Source organism: Anas acuta, chromosome 1, assembly GCF_963932015.1.
Source record: "Anas acuta chromosome 1, bAnaAcu1.1, whole genome shotgun sequence".
Lineage (NCBI taxonomy): Eukaryota > Metazoa > Chordata > Aves > Anseriformes > Anatidae > Anas > Anas acuta.
The window spans coordinates 53,192,695-53,215,740 of NC_088979.1; the positions used below are offsets into that span (position 1 = coordinate 53,192,695).

General features: G+C 40.4%; 1 protein-coding gene across 3 annotated transcripts in view; it reads right to left on the minus strand.

Moving 5' to 3' along the window:
* Positions 1–4,682: 4,682 nt before the first annotated feature.
* The window catches only part of ABCC4 (ATP binding cassette subfamily C member 4 (PEL blood group)), a 148,160-nt gene continuing 129,796 nt past the window's right edge, over positions 4,683–23,046 (minus strand). For all 3 annotated transcript variants that reach the window (XM_068677069.1, XM_068677086.1, XM_068677076.1), the window contains 2 exons: positions 14,004–14,138; positions 4,683–9,090 (listed from right to left, as the gene is read on the minus strand). In XM_068677069.1, coding sequence (XP_068533170.1) covers positions 8,983–9,090; positions 14,004–14,138 — 243 coding nt within the window. In that variant the 3' untranslated portion in view covers positions 4,683–8,982. The remainder of the gene's footprint in view (positions 9,091–14,003; positions 14,139–23,046) is intronic.

The following is a 23,046-nucleotide window of genomic DNA, read 5'->3' on the forward strand; positions in this document are numbered from 1 at the left end:
GAGTGGGAGCCCTGGGCTCTCTCCTCACACTCCCCAGACTTTTGTTGTCCAAGGACTATTGCGTGTTGACTGCAGGCACAGTCACGTATTTCTCCACGCAGATGAATGGTTACAGCCTCCAACTTTCTCTTCCCTCCTTGGCACCATGACTCTAGGAAAGGTGTTCAGTACGGACAACCAACAAGTGGGGACTGTCTTTCTTCCCAACCCCCTGGGCACCCTTCACCCTGATGGCACTTTCCCGGGGGACAGTAAATGCAAGCCCAGAGCCTTGAAGAGTGAAGAGGGCCAGGCCTGCTCTTCACAGGCTGAGCGCTTCTTCTGCCCCAGGCTGCATGGAAATGGTGGGACCCTCCTTCACCCCTTCCCCATCTGCTTGGTGGGTGTGCACACGTGCAGCTCTCATCACATGGGCAGACTCCAAGGACAGCTATCAGGGGCCCAGCAAGCCCCTAAACAAAGAAATACCTGGTTTCTTCATGCCAGGAAGGCTTAGGTAGGAGTCAGGCAACAGGCTGCCAACCCTTGTCTGTGCTGGAGGTACAAAGAAATGTGGATCTTAGCACCTGTGTAAGCCCTAAGGTGAGTAAGGTATTTCTAGGGCTTTCAGGCAATGGCAGGGTTAAGTGGCAGAGTTGAGTTTTCCAGAAAAACTGCCTGGACACATGCACTTCAGTTGAGTTTATTCCCCTTGGTTTTGATCCTACCTACAGCAGAGGAGGTTTCTTTCTGCCCAAGCGGGCATGCTGGGTGGCAGGCGGGGAATTAATGTACCCTCCCTGATGTTAGACAATAAATCAACTCCTCACCAAAATTCGGGATTAAGCGCAGTCCAGATAAATCAAAGTGGGAAATTCAGCTCTTTCCTAAACTTCAAGGCAATGGATTAGAGAAGAGAAACACATTCAGCTTTTAAGAAAGCCTCATGACTCTTTCAGTTATGATACGATTAGGTGTTAAAACTCTAGCGGGGCTGATATTTCTCCCAGTGTAAGATCAACTTTCTCAGTTAAAAAAAAAAAAAGGAAAAAAAAAAAAAAGGAATTATGCAAACAATTTAACAGCAGGGGCCAGTCTTTATTACAGTCCCCTCAGGATGGGCAAATGAAAGCCCTGAACAGCTACCAACAACAGTAGCCACAGTTACAGTAACAGGGCTTAAATATCATTTGAGCCTGGCAACTCTCACCAGCAAGGAGAAGGCACAAAAAAAAAAAAAAAAAAAAAAAAAAGCACATTATGCATATTAATACGTGATAGAAGTTTGCCTCAATACCAGTTTCAGGGAAAGGATCATCGCCTCTTAAAAAAAAAAAAAAAAAAAAGCTGGAGGGAAAAGCAGCCTTTCTGGTAAATCTGTGACAACAGCATCAGCAGCTCGGACTGGTTTGTTGCCATTACTCCTGGCAGCCCAGCAAAGCCATCTCCCAGAGATCTACACGTCCCTCTGTTAAGTAATCGCTGCGCTCGCCTTCATTACACTGCAGCAAAGGAATCCCCATTAGCCAATTAACCCAGCCATTAGGAGGTCCCTGTGAGCACTGCCTGCACCTTCCCCACAGCCCAGCCTTCGCCCCAGCGAGCGGCCTCCAGAGAGGAGGAAGGAGAGACCTGGTCTGCCATGCTGGGGCCTGGCAGGGAGGCCTGGCTGCTGCTCCCCTCACGCCCTGGGGAGCTCTCCTGAGCAATGTCTCCCATGCGGAGGGCTCTGCCTCTGCCAAAAGGAGCCCCCCCGATGCCTCCCAGCGGGCCCAGCCCTGTCCGTGCACTCCCCAGGATGGCACCCGCGGGGAGCAGGCTTCAGCCGGCAGCGCTGGGCCTTTCACTTTCTGCTTTCAGCAGCGGGTTCTGCACAGCGTCTGTCGCAACTTCTTACAAACACCCCGATACACGAAGGCCTGACCCAGGCGAACAAAGAGCAGTGAGGCTCCTTCAAGGCCCCGCACTTTCCAAAATGCTCTTCCCCGTCCCCATGGACCGCAGGAAATTCATCGCCGTGTCCCCCGGTCACAGCACCTCCATGCTCTCTCGAGGCCTTGATCGCCTCTGTCATTTGCTGCGAGAAATGGAAGCAGAGCCTTTTCCATAAAACTATTTAAAAAATGCAGATTTGCTTCCCTTCTGCGCCGATGTGTCTGCATGACGTGACACGCCGTTCAAGCAAACCCAGCTCTACTGACATGGATACCCACAGAAATGAACACACACGTGCAGGCCCAAAAACAAATGTAAAAGTTTTAAATTCACGAGCACGGACATTTACACCCACTGATGCAGAGACAACAGCACGTAGTTTCTCTGATCTGTTATGAATATTACTCAGGAATCTATATAAGCATTAACCACATACCTACATTTATTTGTGATCTTCGCAGAATGCTTAAAAGTAATTGCAAAAGGATTTGTTGAGTAATTCAAAAAAAAAAAAAAAAAAAAAAAAAGGGAATGATTGTCAGGAGATGACCTGGTTGTGGGAAGAGGCACTTACTTAATTCACTGCATGAATGACTCACGGTGAATTACTTGCATAACTCCACTTGCGGAAATCACTACTCTGCAAAAGTGCATACATGTTAAATCAACCAAAGCACCGAGTGGTCCATATTCTGGGTACAATGTGGTCTTCTTGCCAGTACAGAATGAACAAAAAATCTAGCTAATCTCTCAGCCTGGCAGGGAGGTAGGGGAGAAATCCTCTTTTTTGCTGTCCTGGCAATGTTTCCAAAAGAAAGTTGTACAGCACGACTTGCCCTATTCATGCCTGGCATTTATGTTAAAAAGAAAATCTGGGCTTGTAATATTCAAAAGCAAGCTCTTGTTGACAGTGAAACTTTAACTAATAATTCTTAGGCTGTATTTCCCACCCAATTCAATTTCATGTTATAAAAGGTAATTATGGTTCTTTTCTGGAAAATGCAGAGCTCTGTGAAGAATGTCAGCTGGTGAGAATACTAGCAAGATTTGTTTTCTTCAGGCTTCAGGCTCAGGATAAGTCCCTCTTTTATTTCCTATTTGTGATTGAAGGTACAAAATTTACCGGAATTAAACAAAAGGAACTATTTTTCACTGCCCCGCACCTTAATTTCTCATAGCAATTCGAAAAACCTCAAAAACAAAGAATACACACACACACAAAACAGAACAGAAAACCATGGTTTATTTGTAAGTCTCATGTGTCTGACACGATCCTACAGCCGTACCACACGTATCAAATTCACATGTTGGAGTGACCAGGTGATACACGTGTCCTTGGCTGCAATAATGTAATTTAGACAGTGTAAACTGGGAACTTTTCTCTGGGTATAGTTAAGGCATAGGCTTCAGGTAGTATTACAGAGCTCTTTTGCTAGGAGCTTTACTGATTATAAGGAAAACCTTGGTCTATAGGGAGGCTCAGCCCTATGTTGCACGAGGAGCAGCTGCAGTAGGACTTTCTGGGTACATCGAGCAGCCCGTCCTAAAGCAGACGTCCACTTGGGAATCGCAGCGCTGAGGGCAGCAGTGTCCTCAGGGAGGCAGCAGCAGAAATGTGTTTCCTTTTGTAGGGCAGCCTCAGTCCTAAAGCACCAACTCTGCAAACAACAGGCCTGTGTGCTGTGGGAGCTGGAGTCTCGGCTGCCACCACCCAGCCTGGTGGGTGGCAAAAGCAAACTGATCCTGCTGCCTGGGGAGACCCGATACCCCGAAGCAGGAGCTCTGGAGCAGAGTCCCCATCTCTTCCTGGTGTTCATGCAATTTCTGCTAACTGTAGTTGAATGAAATGCAGGCGTACTCCCTGGAACCGGGACCAGAACCTGGGATTTCCTTTTCCCTGAAGAAACATAACCCCCAGCGTCCAGCCCCAGTGAGGAACTGGGACCCCTTTGGCCCCCAAACTGTTGTGCTGCTGACCACACGATTCATTTAACCACGGCGAATGTTCCTGCCAAAACCATCCCGAGGTTACGATAGCTGCGCTGTGGTCGCAAGGTGGACTTCTGGTACAACACGAGAATTTTTTAACAGATACTCCAGCACCACGTTATAAAAGGACGGGTAGCAGTTTACATTGCATCAGTCCTAGAACTTGCCACCCTGGGGGATTACTGACAAATACATAATTGATCTTGTAGTAGGAACTGCATCATGATAATATGTACAAGTGCTTGAGAGTTAGTAGATCTAGGGAGAAACTTGGAGCAGTTTTCAGAAATGAGTAGTTTTACAGCATCTTGTTAAATTAACAAACTCGGAGGTAAAGGATTGAGAGATGACACCAGATTTTGGAGTTGTGCTGCTAACCCACTTCACTTCTGCGTCTATTAACTTTATCCAGCCCATTGAGCTCGTTAGCTGTTTGAGGCACAGACCATCTCTGATCTGTACTTTTGCCACTGCAGGGGTTCCTCCTTAAAGTCATATAATGATTTTTGAAAATCTATTGGAATTACATTTTAGTCACTGCCATTGAGGCAAAAAGCTTGAAAATGTGATCTGTGAGATCTCAGCCAGCGGAAGAATGGTGAAAAATGAGCTGAAATGTATTCTTCTGTGCCGTATCTCATAATGGAGGATTTTCAATCCTCGGAGTTGGCAACGACACAAAGAGGTGCTTGGAGCTTTTGGGCACAACCTGTACTTTGCTCAGCCCCGCGTTTCTGCCTTCACCCACACAGCCGCAATGATGACAGAACGCGGCACGCTTCTGAGAAACGCTTTTTATTGTCCAACAGGAGCTGTCACGTGAACGTCAACAACAGAAACCATTCCGCAGCAATAAAAAAAAAATCAAATTAGTACACAAATGCAAAAAACAAAACAAAACAAAAAACAGAGTTAAAATGATGAAAAAGCAGTGCGATGTTACACAATGTAAAACATACAGAGAAAGCCACATTCTTCTGCTGAAGTGTCAGAAGCTCATCACCTTCACAGAGGGCAGGTGATGTAAGTAAATAATTTTTCTTTCCCCCCCCTCAAAAAAAAAAAGGGGCAAACTTCAAAGGGAGATGTTTGGAAGGGTCAGATTAATACAAAAAGCAGCATTTTCAGTAAAGTATCTATACCGTTTGGATCCTTTGTCCCCTTCTCGTTCTTTCTGCAATCTTAGTTCAAGCACGTATTGGGAAAATGAAAAGAAATTGTGTCAATATCACTTAAATAAACAGCATTTCTGATCTTGGTCAGAAGAAGGTCCTCCGCCTTCCAAAGAGGGGTATGAACAGAAGACTACACCCATCTGGCAAATGAGCTCTGGTTCAGCTCACCGAGCATAATTTTGCCCTTAAACTAAGCAAAACCTGAGATAACCAATTCTTAAGAGCCATGTTGGCATTGAGTCTCCCAGTGGTCTTTAAGGAGGGGTGGAGCAAAGAGAGACCAAAATTAATGTCTGAAAAAAACCCACCCTGTTCTTTAGATGGGAAATAGAGGCTGTTCCTAGACTTTTAAACCAAGCAAACAGCAGTTCCACAACTGGAGATTTGCAGCATCACTGCATAAAATTATACCCGTTAGAAATAAGACTCTGGAATACTTTAAGGCACCTCAAGGTGAAGAAACATTTTAAAGGCTTTAATAACTCAGAAGACTGAGTTCTTTTTCCAAGATCCCCAAGAAGGAATGTAGCTAAAAATAACCAGCTTTACTATTCCCAAATAAAGCATGAAATTTTGCAAAGTGGAAGTTTACAACCATTTGAACTTCTCTTTAAAATGAAACATAAAACACCTCGCTGGAGAGCTAATCTGTACGTTTAACAGATCAAGACTTCCAGCAGAGGAAGGCCTTTTTCATACCTGTTCTGAGTTTGGCCATGCAGGTACGGTGCTCTTTCTCGTTCGGATAAAATTAAACGGGTGGGTCAATCTTCACAATAGTCATCTACACAAAAACAACTCTCAACAATGAAAAAACAAAATCTAAACAAAAAAAAATCTGATTAAAACATTTTTGTCACTTTAAACTAAGAAGATGGACATAAAGGCAACAACAGGCACAGATGACTCGCTATCGGTTGCTCTATTCAGAAGTGAATGGTTTTCAAGTGTTTTTAAAAATTTGGTTTTTGATACCTACAGCTTGTAATGTCCTGTCAAAACACGTGAAGGAGCAGAATCAGCATTTTCAGAGATTCCTTGCATTTTTTTGTGCGCATTCAGAAAGCTACAGGATCAAATTAATTCTGGCTCATAGACTGATAGCTAGATCTGTCAGGGTCTCATACCAGCGAGTCTGCAGCAGCCAGCGTTTTGGAGTTCTGCTCTGACATACAACTTCCCATAGATTCATTTCAGAGCTGAAATGAACAAAAACTGTAATTATACCCTTGGTTTACACGTGCACATCTCCTTTGCTTTGATAAAAATTAAAGCCAAGGTATATGGCCAGGAGAATGTGCTGTTCTCTTAAGAGTGTTTAGAGGTCTTAGTGTCATACTTATTCTCGCGGAAGAGCTATCTAGAAATCAAAAGAATTCAGCATCGTAGCACACAGCCAGACCCCATGGAAATGTCCAAACTGCTCAATAAAGAAGGAAAGCACACGAGCTCAAGCGCCAGCCCCTGTTACCTGTCTGTGCTACCTGGAGTCGGCTCACTCCAGCTTTGTTTTGGCGCACTCCAGCTGGATCTCTCCTCAATGCTCGAGCAGAGTTTGGACATGGTTCATGCCATGGATCCCTTCCAAAAGGCAGTTACAGACAAGCACGGCAGGCTGAGCTTTCTTCACGCTACAGAGTCCCCCAGCATTATCCCATGTGACTTTACACAGTCAAACACTTCTCTACATCTTCACATACCTCCGCAAGACAAACCCCACTCTACTGAGCTGCAGAATAGACCTGTCTTATTTCAGACGATTTGAATTGAAAAGAAAAGGTAAGAGCACACACTGGATGATAAATGTGTGCCAGGAACATAAGGGGACCGTACAAGTCCAGCGAAGCCCAAGGGCAAAGTGGTAGAGAAAAGGGGACGTGGCTGGTGTGCTCCAAGAATTAGCTATGGGCTTGCTGCTTACATGAGTCAATCTGTGCTGCTCAGCTTTCGGGACACGCAGTTGTTCCCTGACTGCCTTTTATTTAGCACCAGACCTAGCACAAGACTCGTGTTACGCATCACTGCACAAAGTCCAGTTCCACTGATCTCAAAGACATTTGTTGCAGTCAGCTGCACCCCACAGAAGTGTCTGAACCTGCCAAAAGAAAGCTAGGGGCAGCAGCGTTTCATTTTGTAACTTCCTGCTAACATTACAGGAGGATGTTAGCAGCAAGCCAGACACCCAATGTTTGTCTTTTTTCCCCCTCCACCCCAGCTGGTGGTAGTGGAGGCAGTAAGAAGACCTCCCCCTTCTCCTGGTACCTCACAGCAGGACAGCAAGCCCCATGCAGCGAAGCTGCTGCAGCAGGAGAATGATGATTCTGCCCCTTGCCACCAACTTCTACACGGGACAAAGTCCTACTTGAGCCCCGGTCCTCAGGCACAGGCTTTGGCCTCAATTTAGATCTCAACAAGGAGAGAGTAATTTTGTATTTCAGTCAGTTATTTGCCGGTAGAGCAGCTTGAAATGAGAAACATTTGCGTTTGCCTTACTTTTGGACTGCTGGGTGAACATTGGGTAAATCACATTTATCTTACAAAGGTAATGCAAGCATCTTCAATACATTTTGTAAAGCACGGTATTTTCTGTGTCCTGAAGAGATGTGTTGCTTTTTAGTGTCTTACTTTAAACAGTAAGATGAATAGATTTATTTGGTACTGGACCTCAAAGGGTAGCTATCTCACTAAACATGAAAAAAATCTGAAGCAGCATAGCACTTGCTTGATTTTGTAATGTAGGGAAATAGTGCCTTTATGTTAAAGTGCTTTGCTAAATCAGGACATAACTTACAAATACAGAATCCCTCTCTCACTGCATTCTCCTCGCTATTAGCAACAGCCATTCAAATCTACAGGTTGTGCCTTCCTACCCATTCCAGTAGGATGGTAACTTCAAACAGCTCGAGTTCAACAGATCCCCTGATGCAAAATTTTAAATATACTAAGGCTAAATATTTTTAACATGTATTTAATGAATTTGTTGTGTACCCTGCAGTTACAGCTTTGGCTTGAAGGCACAAATATTAAGGCACAATAAATGCAAATAACGTATACATTTCAATGTGTTGTGTTGGAGATAACTTTGTACTACATGGTATTTAGGTATAATGACATGTCATTCAAAGATTTCCTCAAGTTATTTTAATACTTTTTTTTCTTTGATAACCTGGATAAAAAGAGGAATGTATGTTAAATTATTTAAATATTTCTTCAGTGCAAATGTGGTAATTTTCTTCTAGAGTATAGAAGATGGAGATTGATTTTTTCAGCATTTGGATTTCAGCAAAATAAAACTTGTATTTACATTCATCTTGAACAGCACTACTTGAATTATCAAAAAAATAAGTATATAGTACTTTTTGCTATCAAAAAGGAAAAGTATTTTTGGCTTGTTCAATTCTTTTTTCTATCAACCTGCATGACAACTTACGACAGGTAGAAAGACAGCCGCGTTAAACAACTAAGATGTCTGCTACCAAATCTACTGCTTAGGCACAGCTGTCAAGGTAAAGTGACGCTCAAAAAAATTTGTTTTTGATTGCTCTCAAAATATCTCCGAAAGAGAAAAGGGATACGTTCCAATCTTTTGCTTCAACAAATTCCAAATATGCACCCTAGACCTGTTAGGTGTCCTGCACCTGTTTAAATAAACTCCCAAATAAAAACTGAGCCTTCCTAATTTCCTTGGCAATACAAACATAATTATATCTGGAAAGGAAAACATATTGCACTGAAATTGAACAAACAGGGACAGCAAAGATTTTCTTCTCAGTATTAAATAGAAAGGATGTCCAGTGCAAAGAATCGCCCCCTCCCTTTCCTCTCCCGTTGACCCTTGAAAACATCGAGAGTTTGGATGTTCTCAGCTTTACATTCCATGGAAAACAATCGTGGTTATCAGGAGTCACAGTGCAGTTTCAGTGATGCATAATCCTGAGGAAGGATCCAGCGAGGAGTCTGCAGCAAGCTGGCCGTTCTGAACAACTTCTGGATAATTCTTACTGAAGTAAACCTAGGGAAAACAGCAGATTCTGCATGTCATTATACTTGAAACATCTTTGAGTTTAAAACACACTTTCTGGAGATAAACACAGAACAGATAAATACATGCCCCTAAGGAATCTGAACAGGAACTTCAGGTTAGGAGTACTCGGTAACTGTGTGTCACTGAAAAATTAGTAAAATTACTGTATGATCTTATTATAACAAAGTCTAAGAAAAACCCCACACAACCTGTAGATCCACTCAAATCCTGGTGATTCAGATCAATAGATATATTTTATCGCTTTACATTAAACTGATAAGTAAAACCATTTTACTAGCTCAAAACATGGAGATAAATTAAAAACAGGCTGACAAAGAAGCTGTGAAATCTTGCGTCTGCACAAGGGTTTCTCATTTTCACACATAAAATGAGCACAATGGATTCGGATGTTAATATCGGGTTGTAATCCCTATATTTTACAAACTATGATTGACAACCATTGAAACTTCGAGGTGTATGTATGAAATATCCCAGCGTTTAATTTGTGCTGCAGAGCAGTTATAGGGCCTATAGAAACGTGATCTCTGGATAGTGAGCCACAATAATGAAAGAAGAAGCAAAAGCTTTAACAATGACTCAACCAAGCAACTTCTCTAAAATGTAAGATGATACCAAATAATAGGACAGTTCTTTGCCAAGCCTTTGAGTTCTTGAATTCTACCAATTTCTAGCTGAACTAGAAGAGATACAGGTTTCCTGATAAATGTATAATCAGAACATAAAGGAAATGAAATGCTGTCAAGTTTCACTGTTCCACAATCATCAGTTTTTAGTAGCTGTATCATATCTCTGTTCCTTGACAGATGCGCATAACAAAATGAAATAATGTCAAGACTTGTGTGCTCTTATCTAAAAATGTGTTTGGGTGAAAAAGGACTTCAAATGCATTTTTTTCAAAGAAGAATGTGAAAAGTTTTGTTTGAGCCTTTAAAAACAGAAAATGCACTATCTTTCTGAAGCTGACACATGTCATGAGTTGGGTCTCACAGTCATACTGCTCTGACTACAGCTTATGAAATATTTCTCCAATTTGTATTCGAGAGCGTTGTCAACAAAGTTTGGCTTGTTTGATAATAATGTCCTTTTCATATGTGTGAATGCACGTAGAAGACATGGGGGATAAAAGAGAAATAGCTGTTCCATGGAAACACCCCAGTAAGCACCACTGTCACCCTTTGTGTACACACACTAACGTGGGATATGCGTATCTCCAGAATTTCTGGAGAATATTAAGGTGTGATTTGAGCCAAGAGCAGGACTGGGAGGCCTGGTGGAGGCATTCCTCAGGAACCAGCCCCGATGGGATGCAACAGAGGAGTTATTGGGGTGCCCGCAGCACTCACACCGCAGAGCCTGCAGCCTCAGTGGTGTTTTCCCGTCCTTTGCGCAGTTTAAAATACAAAACTCCAGCATACTTCTAACGTAGCTTCTGAGCGTGATTTTGTTTTCAGAGTTAACAGAAAACCTTGGCACATTACTAGAGGCCTAATGAAATGGCAGCTGCTTTTCAACTGTCTCATTGCAATTCTTCCCCTGAGCCCAATCCCTCAAGACACCAATGCTCAAGTCTTGTATAAAGCCTCTTCCACTGCCAGCAGAGCTGCAACCTTCTTGTAAGTAATCACTGCGGTCAGATAACACCTAGTGTTTTAGTATTTACACATCTGTCAGAGCTTTAAAATAAAATCACTCTCACTTTTCCCTCAAAGTATTTAAAAACTGATTGATCAAAACAAAAAAAAGGCCCTATCCTGATGCCACCAAAGCTTGTGGAAAAGCCTCCCTGTGCTGACAGCAGCATGGAGAACATACCAAGGTTTTTTTTTGTTTGTTTGGTTGGTTGGTTTTTTTTTTTTTTTTCAATCTGAATAACTGAGCAGTTTTTTAACTGTTTTAATTTCTCACTTTCCCACAGGATTTTCTCCTAATAAGCTTCTTGTAAACTGAACCAAGACAGAAATGCAGTCTCCTGATGCCTAGCACAACTCCACTGCAGCTCGTAGGCTACTTAAAATATACTCAGCAGTCTCCTGTCTGAGCCCTGCCTGCGTTGCTTTCTTTCATATTTGCACAAAAATCTGGGATATTGAGTGAGCAAAAGAGACATGCAATGAGCAAGCCTGGATCGATTCAGAAGCCTGAGCTAAGTTTTCAGCAAGTGTGGTGATCCTGAAGAGTTAGATCTTTCAATGCTTGGCTATGATAACCATGATTTTTTTTTCCCAGGAAACTTTTTCAAAGGTGTCCCAAGTTAGTCTTCCAATTTGAGGTGTGTAGCCTCTCTTATTTGCACCTAAAGGACATATGCAGAAGCCATACTGTTCCAGAAAATTTATTTAAAGTCTCACCTTACTGAAAGAAAAGCTCTTGGTAACAAGTTTGTTCTGCACAAGCTGCAGGTCCAAGGTGCAATAAATCACACAGTCATTGTCAAGGCATGGCCACGTTCCAAGCCATTTGACTTAGCAGCCTCCTGTAACGCCTTTTGAGAAGTATGTATATTTGCCATATTACCACTTCTTTTTATGTGCAGCATGCTGTTTTTCAGCAACAGAAAAAAGCTGTTCTTCATAAAAACAGTTCTTAGTAACCACAGGAGGAATGTACGAGACCAGCAGTACATGCAGCAGACTCACTGGTGGAAAAAGAGCAGCCCCCAGAATCAGCTCTTCTGACTAAGCAACTTCTCTGAACGTATGCATGAAGCACAAGGGGCAGCAGTAACAAAATCCTGGAATTATATCCAAGTCCTTTAAACAGAAAGAGCTGTAACTGTGCTTCTGGGTAGCTGCTGAATGGAGATATAGTCTCTCGATTCCCATTTTTTTGGGCTGAGTGTGGATAAGCACCATGCTTTGCATTCTTGGCAGATGCTAAAGCTTGTATCTGCCTTCTAGCCTGGGAGTTAGCAAACTTTTTCATCAAACCACATTTCAGCAGAGACTGGTTCCTGGATCTCTTCCCTTCCTGTACAAAATCACATAACATTGATGTGGTAACTGCAGATGACTATATGGGCAAGTAACATCAGGCAATTATTTTTATATATTTTGAATTATCTTTGAGTGCAGTTGTGCAACTGGGGAGGGCTGCAGGGAAGGAAGGAGAGACAGCATGACATGGCTAAACCTCTGTGCATGACAGCTGAACGGCCTCACCTCTAGCCACTGCAAGGATCAAGTCCTAGGAAGCTGGCTTTCACTTTGCAGACAAATACTGGCCTCACGAATTAGAAGCCACCTTTCTAAACAGCATTTACCTCACCTCCAGATTGTCATACACATCACAAAAAACACATCTAACCCATTCCTGTTAATGATAAAATAAAAGAAACAACACTGCAGTAATGGAGAAGGACAGCAGGAGTCATGCCGTCCAGTTAAGGACAAAGCTGCTTCCCGAGTTCTGCAATCAGTGCCATACAAGAATTTATAGTGTATGCTCTCAGCTGCAAAGCTTCACCTGAAAAATTCTTTAAAAAAAATAAAATTGTTTAGTAGGTATAAAAACAAAAAGAAGACTGAGTGTGAACAGACACAGAGACCGCATTCCTGATCTTCAAAACGTCCACCCTCAATACCTGAGCACGCAACCTCCAGGACTGCACAATTTTTCACCTTTTTCCAACTTGCCAGAAGGGTCTCTTTCTTGTCTATTTTTACTAAGAAGTAGCCAAGGCACTTGTCATTTTGTTTCCTGCCTTTACATGTTGCTTCCTTCCTAGTGTTCTCCTTTTTCTCCCCAGGAAAGAGCTCGCAATTTGTGTCACCATTTATGTGCGCACCAACCAGCTTGAGGAGAAGAAAGCCTAGAGGACAGACTAAGACCTTTGCCTCTTGTGTGGAAACTCTCTTAGGTCACTAGATCCCTAATATCTCTATCTTCCTTTCACACTTAAGTAAAGTTACATGAATATGGATCAAGTTGCTCCCAAACCAAGCACTGCAAGTCTCCGCTGCGGCAATGCTGAAACTTCATTGGCAGAAAGAAATATAACCTTGCTCTGGACATATCGTGCACTGAATTATCACAAAAGAAAAAAAAAAAAACAACACAAGCCAAAAGCTATTCAAAATGAGTTCCTCGATCACAGGTCATTTTTTCTTTTTTTTTTTTTTTTTTAATCTTCTTATCTCTGCTTCAGCTTTCAATCTGAAAAGTGAAGATGATATAGCCTCACCTCAGAGGCACATTATGAAAATTAATCCATTGATGTTTCTTAAACACTTTGATTGCCAGAGGAATGCTCACAATTACATTAATAATTCTATACTCAAGAGTAGGATTTGAATAGTAAGCAGTAAATCAGGCAGAGCCTCGTAAGGAACAAGGAGGCAACAAAACATTCAACAGCTGTTTCTTAATTGAGCGCTATTCATCCTATGTGCAGAACAAAGCAAGGGTACAAGAATGAAGCAAGAGAAAGCAAAAAAAAAATATAACACTGATTGCACCCCCAGTGACCATAATATAATGTACTGGCACTGAACTTCAAACTAGCTCTGGATGGGCCTTGTAGAAAATACAGAAACAAGAGAACTAAATGCTGTATTCTGCAGCCTTAACATGTTTTTAAAGCATGTTTTTGTAAGACACATGCCCAGCACAGGTGCGTATGTCATATACTGTTTACACGTACCAGTGTGTGTACATACATAAGGATGCAAGAAATCCAAATAGTCTTTCAACTCAGTATATAAACACACTTATCGTTTGGAAGCCTGTGCGTATCCCACTAAAAAACGCTCAAAAAATGACGGCTTAGCCTTGCAAAGCCAACAGATTCTTAAATATAGTGGAATGCCTACTATAACCTTGAATATGCTAACTTGTGATAAACAAACTGCAGAGGCAAACTTAATTATCACTTCTAAAATTACCCGTTTTGCTGTTTCAAACAGAGAAGCTGCTTCAGTCTTGCCCACTTGTTGCACCATTTTGTAAAACAAGCCATCTTTTTCTTGCAGCAAAATGTAAGGTTCACCATATTCTTTTAGTCTTCCAGCTTCTAAAACCTGTTAAATCAGCAAAATCAACTTATTAACATAAGAAATTAAAAAGCAAATATTAGAGACTATAAGCAAAAGGGGAATGAATTTTGTATCCTGAAAATGAAATATATATCCTCTTCAAACACGCATGGCACTTTTTTAGTTTATAGACCTGTTGTACAATTTTAGAGTGCCCTACAGCCATTCTACCTATAGGAATTCAATGCAAAGTTATGCAGAATATGGAAATACAATGTTTGTGAAGCCAACAAAGCAGATTATCAGATTCATTGTGTAAGAACGAAAGAAGCAGCCTAAAATGGGCTCTGAAGTAAACAGCTGTAGGTATAAACCACGCAATAACCACCAAGACGGTTAAAGGAAAATAAGTAGGTCTTTCGGATTAGAGGAGGTGAAGATGTAATTAAAGAAATTGAGGGTGTTGCTGAAAAGATAAACAATTTCTCACATCGCTTTTTTGCCAACTACATACTAGAAAGATACTTACCCATAACCTATTCTTTCTAGATAAAGAAGATGAGATGCCACAAGGGACATCGGTACTCAAGAAAAGGAGGGGAGAAGGAAAAAATCACAGAGAAATTAAGAAGGCATTAAGTCAGTATGCCACAGAGGATATACACAGTCAAAACCATTAGAAGAATTTAAGAATACACTGATTGAACCTGTAAGAAAATACTGTCAGACTAGTGACTATTTCAGGACTGCGTGGTAGCAAATATTGCACTTACATTTTGAAGAGCCTTAGGGGATTATTCAGGGACCTTTTAGACTAGCATATATATTTTTAGACAGGATAGCGATTTAGACAAAACAATCTTTAAAACACAAGCAGAAGACACACAGATCAGAGGTAGAATTTGTTCACCATGATTTTAGCAAAAGGAAATTGTACCTCATAAATTTGATAAAATTCTTAATGCACCAGATGAAGAGTAAGGGAAGAACATTTTATACGAATTTCCAGAAGGGTGTTTGGTGTAACTAAACAGTTATGCTACAAGGGACAAAAATTATTAAAGAATTTGGGTTGAAACCAAAGATTAGAAGTAAACAACACATTTTTGCTGTTTGGAAAGCTGAAAGGGTAGGAACTGGTCGCTAACAGAGCATTCTGCAGTAGCTACGTTTCTGTTCTTCATCAGAAAAAGGAGGTAGCAGAGAAGTGACAAAGCTGCAAATGACACAAAAACATGCAGGTAAGTCTAGACCAGAGGAGCTTCAGGTCCAACTAAACTAACCTAAGAGAACGAGAAACACAATAGCAGGAGAAAGTCAATATTGACAAATGCAATACACTCAGATACTTCACTGGCTTATAAATTAATGGTATTGACTCAAGAAAGAGATTTGGGTTTCACTCTACAAGTTCATTGCTCCAGTCCATATGTAGGAGCAGTGAAGTTGAAAAAAAAATAAGGTTATGTGAGAAAAAGTAATTCAGAAAATATTTTGTTCTTATGTAAACAAAGAACTGACTACACATGGCACACTGTTGAAAAAGATATTGCCACAACACAGGGACTTCAAGGACTCGCAACCAAAGCCATAATTGTGGTGTACATACTTGTAAGAAAAAGAAAAATAAAAAAATCTAAAAGGCTACATCTGTTGATTTCAGGAAAGAAATGAATAAAAGGTATTATGAGGACAACTTCCAAAATAACAGAAACAGTTTCCAAACTTATGTTTGAAAGAAGGATCTCCAATAAGCTTGGAGATAAATTCCAAGGCCTGGGAGGAAATTTCCAAATGTGCAATTTGACTGTGCCACTCATTAAAGCAAAGCATCTTAATGGCCAAGAGCTCAGCAGAACCCACAGGCGGACTGGACCCCATTTGAAGACATAACATAGGATGTAGGGCAGTTGAGCTGATCCATTCGGCTGCACTAGTGCGAAAATTACAGGCTGCTGAGATCTCGGTGGAGTTGTTTGACACCAAGGACCAAGCACCAGGGGAAAGACTCCCACTGCTTAACTTCTGCTTCAATTCAGTATATCGCATGTGAGTGTAGAGTAACTCAACTGAGCAGTAACAGCGTACTTACAGCCTATTTTATAAATTGTATGCCCAGAAACCTACAGGAAGTTATTCGCGATTGTCAAAAGCTGGTATCTTTGAGCACCCAGAATATAATGTGATTTTCTTGTAAGCAATTTTCCATACTGTTCAGTGTATAGCTGAAGAAAGTGCTAGTGGAAAACATTCAAATACTGTTCATGTTGCACAGCACAATATACAGTAATTTAATATTCAACAGATGCAGTATTTCACCTGCACAGGTACACTGGTGCATATGCAGGTTTTTCAGTATACTTAGTGCATTCAAATTAAATGGGATAGGACTAAGGATTCATTGTAAATTTAAATTTAATCGCCAGCTTTCATATACTACAGTGAGTCGGAGTTAAAGACAGCTTCCTTAACAATGCAATAAGCTCAACTATCGCACACAATTCTATATAATAATTAAATTGGGCTGCCACATCATAGGGGATTTCTGGTTCCTTGAATATTTTTTTTTCAGCACTAGATTATGTAACCACTCCTTCCCAAAAAACCAAAAACAAACCAAGAGGCATGGTCGTTAAATGGTGTCTCCCTCGCCAGTAAAGAAATATAATAAAAAAGTGGAGTTTTTTTTTTTTTTTTTTTTTTTTTTTTATATTACTGCAGTATTTGAATTCTATTTTGCAAGTATCTGAAACAACCACAAACACGGACATTCGTTCTCCTCCAAAGAACCTGGGAGGGGAGAAAGGAAAAATTTATTCTTCCTTGACAAGTTTAAAACAGCCAAGTCCAGAAGATGAACAGATAGTTAGCGCCATTTGTGTCTAGAAGAATTCCATTCACATTTTAAACAAATCATTAAGCTATTCATATCCTTTCTTGGGGAATAAAAAAACAACTTGTGTTATGAAAATAGACAGAACAAGCATAGGGAAAACAAGCCCTGTTACTTTTTTTAAATCTGAAATGAAAAAAAATAATGAAACAGAGAGACAACATCACTCTCATAAGCCAGGAATACTCTGTAAACCATATTAACTAAGGAAAAAACCTGTTTCTACTAACTGCTGCCATCTGTGACACAATAGAGAGATTTTAAGCGGATTTACTTGGTAGTTAAATATTTAGATATTTATTAAAAAGGGCTTAGACAAAGAGATAGGTATTCTTCTTTGAAGAAATATGTGCTGATAAAATTTAAATAAATAAATAGGTGCTTTGGCTAATGCTTTGCATACTCTTAGTCACTGACTCCAAGCCAAATTAAAATCATTAGGACTTCAAAAAGCAAGCTAATCATTCAGGAAAGGTGGAATCTGGTGTTTACTAGCCACATACTTTCTGATCAACTTGCATGTAACCCTTATCACTGCGCAATGTGACTGAATCGAACCCAGATGCATCCCAAGGCAGTTGTACCAGTGGAACTTGATAGAGAAAGCCAGAGAAGCTCGTAGCTACTGAAATCAGATCAGCACACTCATTACGGAGAGCACACAAAAGAGCATGGGACTTTTTTTTTTTTTTTTTTAAATCAGGCTGTGATTTCATTCCACGCTTTAACATAGATGCTGAGAGCCGGGGAGATTGTGGACAAATCATTCAACTTTTCAGTCTGTTTGTAAAGCACACCAAGGATAGCCTCGTAACCATCCTGTGGGAGTTAGCTGTCCATGAAATACTTCAGCAGCGCAAAGTAAAATAAAAGAAGCACAGAAATCTCATAAACCCAAAGCAATCACATGGAAACTGGTTCTCTACTGTCTTGCACTGGCAGCCTCTTTACCTCAGCTGCGCTGTTCTTGCCTTTGTGTTCAGATCCTTATGACTTCAAGAGGATTTTCTCAAACTAAAGAGTAACTCCAACAGTGCAAAATTTACAAAGTTGGATGCTGGTGACCATGTAAAAGAGCATGGAGGAAGATTCTTATTCAGGGGAATTCACTCACCTGCTAGCTGAAGGTGAAACTGATCTTTAATTATAGCTATCCAAATCATCCTTAAAACAGCACTAAGACATTTTATGTTGAAACAGGGCTTAAATGCTATACTGTACTTGAGCAAAACCCTCTCATGCCACCTAATTCCACTCCATCTAGTGTTTCATTGGGGTTGAACAGACTGGGGCAGTGACTGCGCATCACAGCTGTGAGATTTGCAGAAGGCAAGAGAGTTTCCACCAGCACTTTGTTTGACATGGAGACACAGAATAACACAGAGGCACTGAAAACATGGCAGGGAAGGGGCAGAAAACCAGAAAAGAAGCTATTTGAATTTGACTGACCTGTAAAAACAAACATGAAAGGAGAGTATTAGCCATTTAAATGTGTTGTTTATGATAGATCTAGCTAGCATAGAAGGACTATTTGCTTATGCCACAAAAATGTTGCTGAACTAAATTTGTATAGGATCTGGCAGCTACAAAATAGTTGCCTGTTTTTTGCCTCCTCTCTATCCTGCCTGTTTATCTCCCTTCACTCTGCCTGGGTCCACCCCTCAAAAATCAAACTTTGCAGTATTGCCATTAAGCTACCTCAGAGTTTGAAGTATTAACCATGACCTCTCTGAACAAATTCTGTGCAGGTAGAGGAAAGAGGGCTCAGTAACTGAGCTACTGAAGAACAGTGCAGTAAAGTTAAAGCAAATATAGGCCAACAACATATCTCCTAGGCATTGCACATAAATATTTGGCTTAAATACTATTTTAAGCAAGCTTTGCTCATATGTAGAATTCCTCTCTTGGCCAGATCAGTGTAGATGCCCAATACACTTCTGTGACTGTTTTCATACTGGCATTTATTATTCAATAGTGTACGTGTGTGTGCACAACAGAGAAAAAAAAAACAACACACATAAAACGGTGAAAACAAAATCTGAGATCCATTTCACAACAAAAAGAGAGGAACAAGACAATGAAGGAGGACAAAACTTCATAAAGCTAGTCCAGATTTCTGCACAGACCTAAGCAGCAGAAGGAGGACAGTACCTTTTCTGACTGATGAGTCCTGCAACTAACTTGCACTCTTATGTTGCACAGGGTTTTGAAAAGTAAGCATTTATTTTGTAAGGGAATTTAAAATCTGCGTGGATTAATACAGGTAAAAAGTGCTTCATTATGCACAAAAAGAGCATGTGCCCTTAAAAGTGCTGTAACAAGCAGCATGTACTTATGGCTATCCATAGACACAAGAAAGAAAGTTTTAAATCCTGCATTTTCTAACTTTCAGCAACAAAAGCAGACAAACCAAGAGAACAATAGTTATAAAACACTCTGAGAAAAAAAAAAGTCCAAGGTTGGAAGTGTTCAGCCAAAGAGGAGGGGGGCATGGGAATTTATTTCAATTATTATTGAGGAATGACTAGTATTCCTATTCACGTTCGTCTTCACCATAAAGCCAGAGGGAAAATGAGACATTTAAGAGTTGATCATAAATGTTTTTATTTCCTATTCAAAAGGAAAATAATTCAAGCAAATTATCTCCTAGGGAATACATCTGATTTAATTTAGAGTTGGAGAAGGCATCACCAAACAACAAAATTATTATTAAAGTTCAAAACTCCGCTAGGAGTACAACTTTGAACAATGTTTTCCTCAGAGAGCATACATCAAGATGATCTTCAATAAGACCCTCTTCCTCCTGGGAAGAGAAGAGTATTCAGGAGATGCTTCTGGTTACATCATATTAAAAGAAATATATTTACCCAAGACAATACATAGCTTTGTGGGAAAGAGTCAACAGCCCGTGCCCCAGTTGGCATTAAGTTAGATGCAAGCATGTTCCGTCTCTTCCGTCTCATAAGGGTTTGTCAAAACAGATCAGAAACATGTACATACTTCTCTGAAGAGTCATTTGCAAATATCAACCTATCTGAACAGGTTTGTGAACATCGAAGAACATTGAAAAAGCTGAAAATATAACTCCAGAACCATTTAATTTTTTTCTAATTATTATTATTATTTCTATGTTTCTATTTTCTAAAATATTTTCTATTATTTTTTTTTCTGATTTTTTTTTAGTGGTGGGGCTTTGGCTTTTTTTTCTTTCTTTTTTTTTTCTTTTCAGCTTTAAGCCTAAGCATTCCCCAAGATCCTTCAGGAAAGTTACAAGCTACTCTACAAGTACATCAAGAAAAAATTTACGTCAAATAATGTATGTTTCACACATCATGTCAGTTGTATATATATATTTTTTTTCCTCTGAACAACTTTTTTTTTTGCCTCTGAACAAAGCAGAGCACACTTGGGTGTTTACCTCTTTATAATATGAATTATTCTTTTCAGCCTTTCCAAGTATTTTACCTCCGCAGAGTTTCACTTTGCAGTAACAACATCGTCTGCCCCTGGTCTCTGAGATTTGACAATGTGCCCCTGCCTCACAGAAGAGGCAATTTCAGACATCTTGTTCTGCAACCAGAAGCAGTGTATTACTTCAAACTGAAATTATTTTTCAGCTATCACTTAGAGAAGATTTAGCATGTAACACTGGCTGGTAAATTGTTCTACAAACGAGTTATCTTTACTTTTCTCACAGAGGCGTAAAATCTACCCTTCTGTTTTTCTTCATCAGATTGCACACCACTGTAAGCTGACTGGAATGTTGCGGGGAAAAAATACCAATTATGTATGTAGTAACGAGTCTTATTCTGCTGATAATCATTTGATATTAAATCCTTCTGTATCTTGTTGGAGGAAAGAAACCTGTTAACCAGTCACTGCAAATATTTTCTGTGCTGTTCAGTCACCTCAAAACATCTGATACACCAGTGCGAGTTCAACCTTTCCCTTAGAGAGGGCGAAGAGACCTCATGCCACTTCTTACCAACAGCTCTACATGCTGACAAAACTCCTCCTTGGTCAATCGCTAATGACTGCTTCCAACACCGTAAAGCCACATTTCTCAACCTGGATTGCAGAACAGCTCAAACATGGCCATGAAGTGATAGAAGATATACTCCTGCTTAAGAAAACCCACTCTCTAATAAAGCTTTTGAGGGTCACAGGAAGTCAGATACATAACAAAGATATTGTAGTTTTCAAAAGGCTGAGGAATATTGGTGCAGATGACTGGGCATCTCTCCTGGGTTTATCAGTTTCTGATGACAATGAACTTGTGGCTCAGCAGCCATGCACATTTTTACCTTATCAGAAAGGCTCTGCTCAAAGCATCAGCCACCACCATGTCCAGCGCTAATTTGCTTCTAAACAACAATACAGTGTTTCGGAGAGAGCAAAAAAACATCCTCTAAAGATGTGTTAGCATTTCTAGTACGCTCTGCATTCCTTACCACTGTCTTTAAAGAAAGATGATCTGACTGTCCTGTCTTTATACTGATGGAAATACATTCACAGGCAAATGCCTGACAGAATGAGAGATCAAGGTTCATCAAACATTGGCTTCACTTCCTGCAGTAATTCAAATCCAGCTCTTCATTTGAATGCTCCCAGCTGAAGTACTGCCTCGGTAATTAGTTGTTTTATTTAGGCAAAAGAAGAATCTTGTTGGGCAGCCCTCTTGAAACTGGGAGCAGCTTGTAAGAACTGTCTTAAAGATGACAACATTTTGGAGAGGTGTGGCTTCAGACTGTCAAAGAGAATCAACAACGTTAGTACCTTCTCAAGACCATTGGGATGTTGACTTGTTTTAGAGACAGCTGGGCCAGGTGTGGTATTTACAGCTATCGTAGATGTACTTTATTTCAGTTGACAACACTTGTTCATAACAAAGTATCATATGCAAACTTGGACTGAACATCAAGATGATATCCTCTTTTAATGGTAAAGATGCATAAATTACTCAGGTTTGAAAATAAGGCGTTCACTGTTGATATTTGCTGAACTGAATTATTCAATTCCAAGCAAGAACATGGATGGATCTGTTTTTTCCCTTCTGGTTTGCTAAATATCAACCCAGTTTCAGAGGATCTGGGAACTGCGGGAATGGGCTCTGTTCGGATTAAAACCGAAACTGATTATTTCTGAAAAATCAATTGCTATTGCTCAGCTCTTCCAGAAACTCTGCAAGTCTTGAATTACCAAATGAAAGGAGAAACCAAAGGTTCCCACAGCCTTTGCTCTCCGTCAGCTGTACAGATGGGTCAACACAGTCAATAGCTAATACGTTCATATTACTCACATCCAGGGTCCAGTGGAATTGTGCTCAGAAGTGTCCCTAAAATATTTCACCAGCCCTCACAGTGAAGTGGTGAGACCTTTCCTAAATTATCACATTTGCTCTTTTTGAAAATCCGGACATCCAGACAATTTATCTGTCACCTTACAGAATACATATATACAAACACTTTTCTGTAGGATACTGATATTCATTTATCCTTGACCAAGTATTCTTTCCCTATCCCTGTGCAAAGCATCTCAGCTAGCACCATTAACTCCAATCTTCTGCTCCCCACCAGTCCCCTTCTATGACTATCCTTCATATTCTTATTGTCACACATCCCTTAACTCAGAAGACTTTGGTCCCGCACCACAGCTGGGATTTTTCTTAGGTTGAATAATAATAATAAAAAAAAAAAAGCGCTAACATTTAGTTATAATATTCCTTAGTCTGCATTTGAGCCTCTCAAAGCAGGGACTCGGTCCGAAAAGGAGTTTTGTTAGTGTTTGTTCCCTTTGAATAATGAGGACAGGTGCACAAATGTGAATGTAGCGACTTTACTGTGGGTTTCTGGATTCAGACCCACAGGCACTTTATGGTTACAGTGAAGAATTTGGTACCTAAGTATCTTCAGAGATTTGATTCCTAGTTTTGAAACTTTGGGTTCCATTCAAGCTACTGTAATCTATGAAGTTTCTCTGTATTCTTTTAACAGAACAGACTTTAATAGCACAAAAATAATATCCACTAATATTTTACCAGACTCAGAATACTGGGCTCAT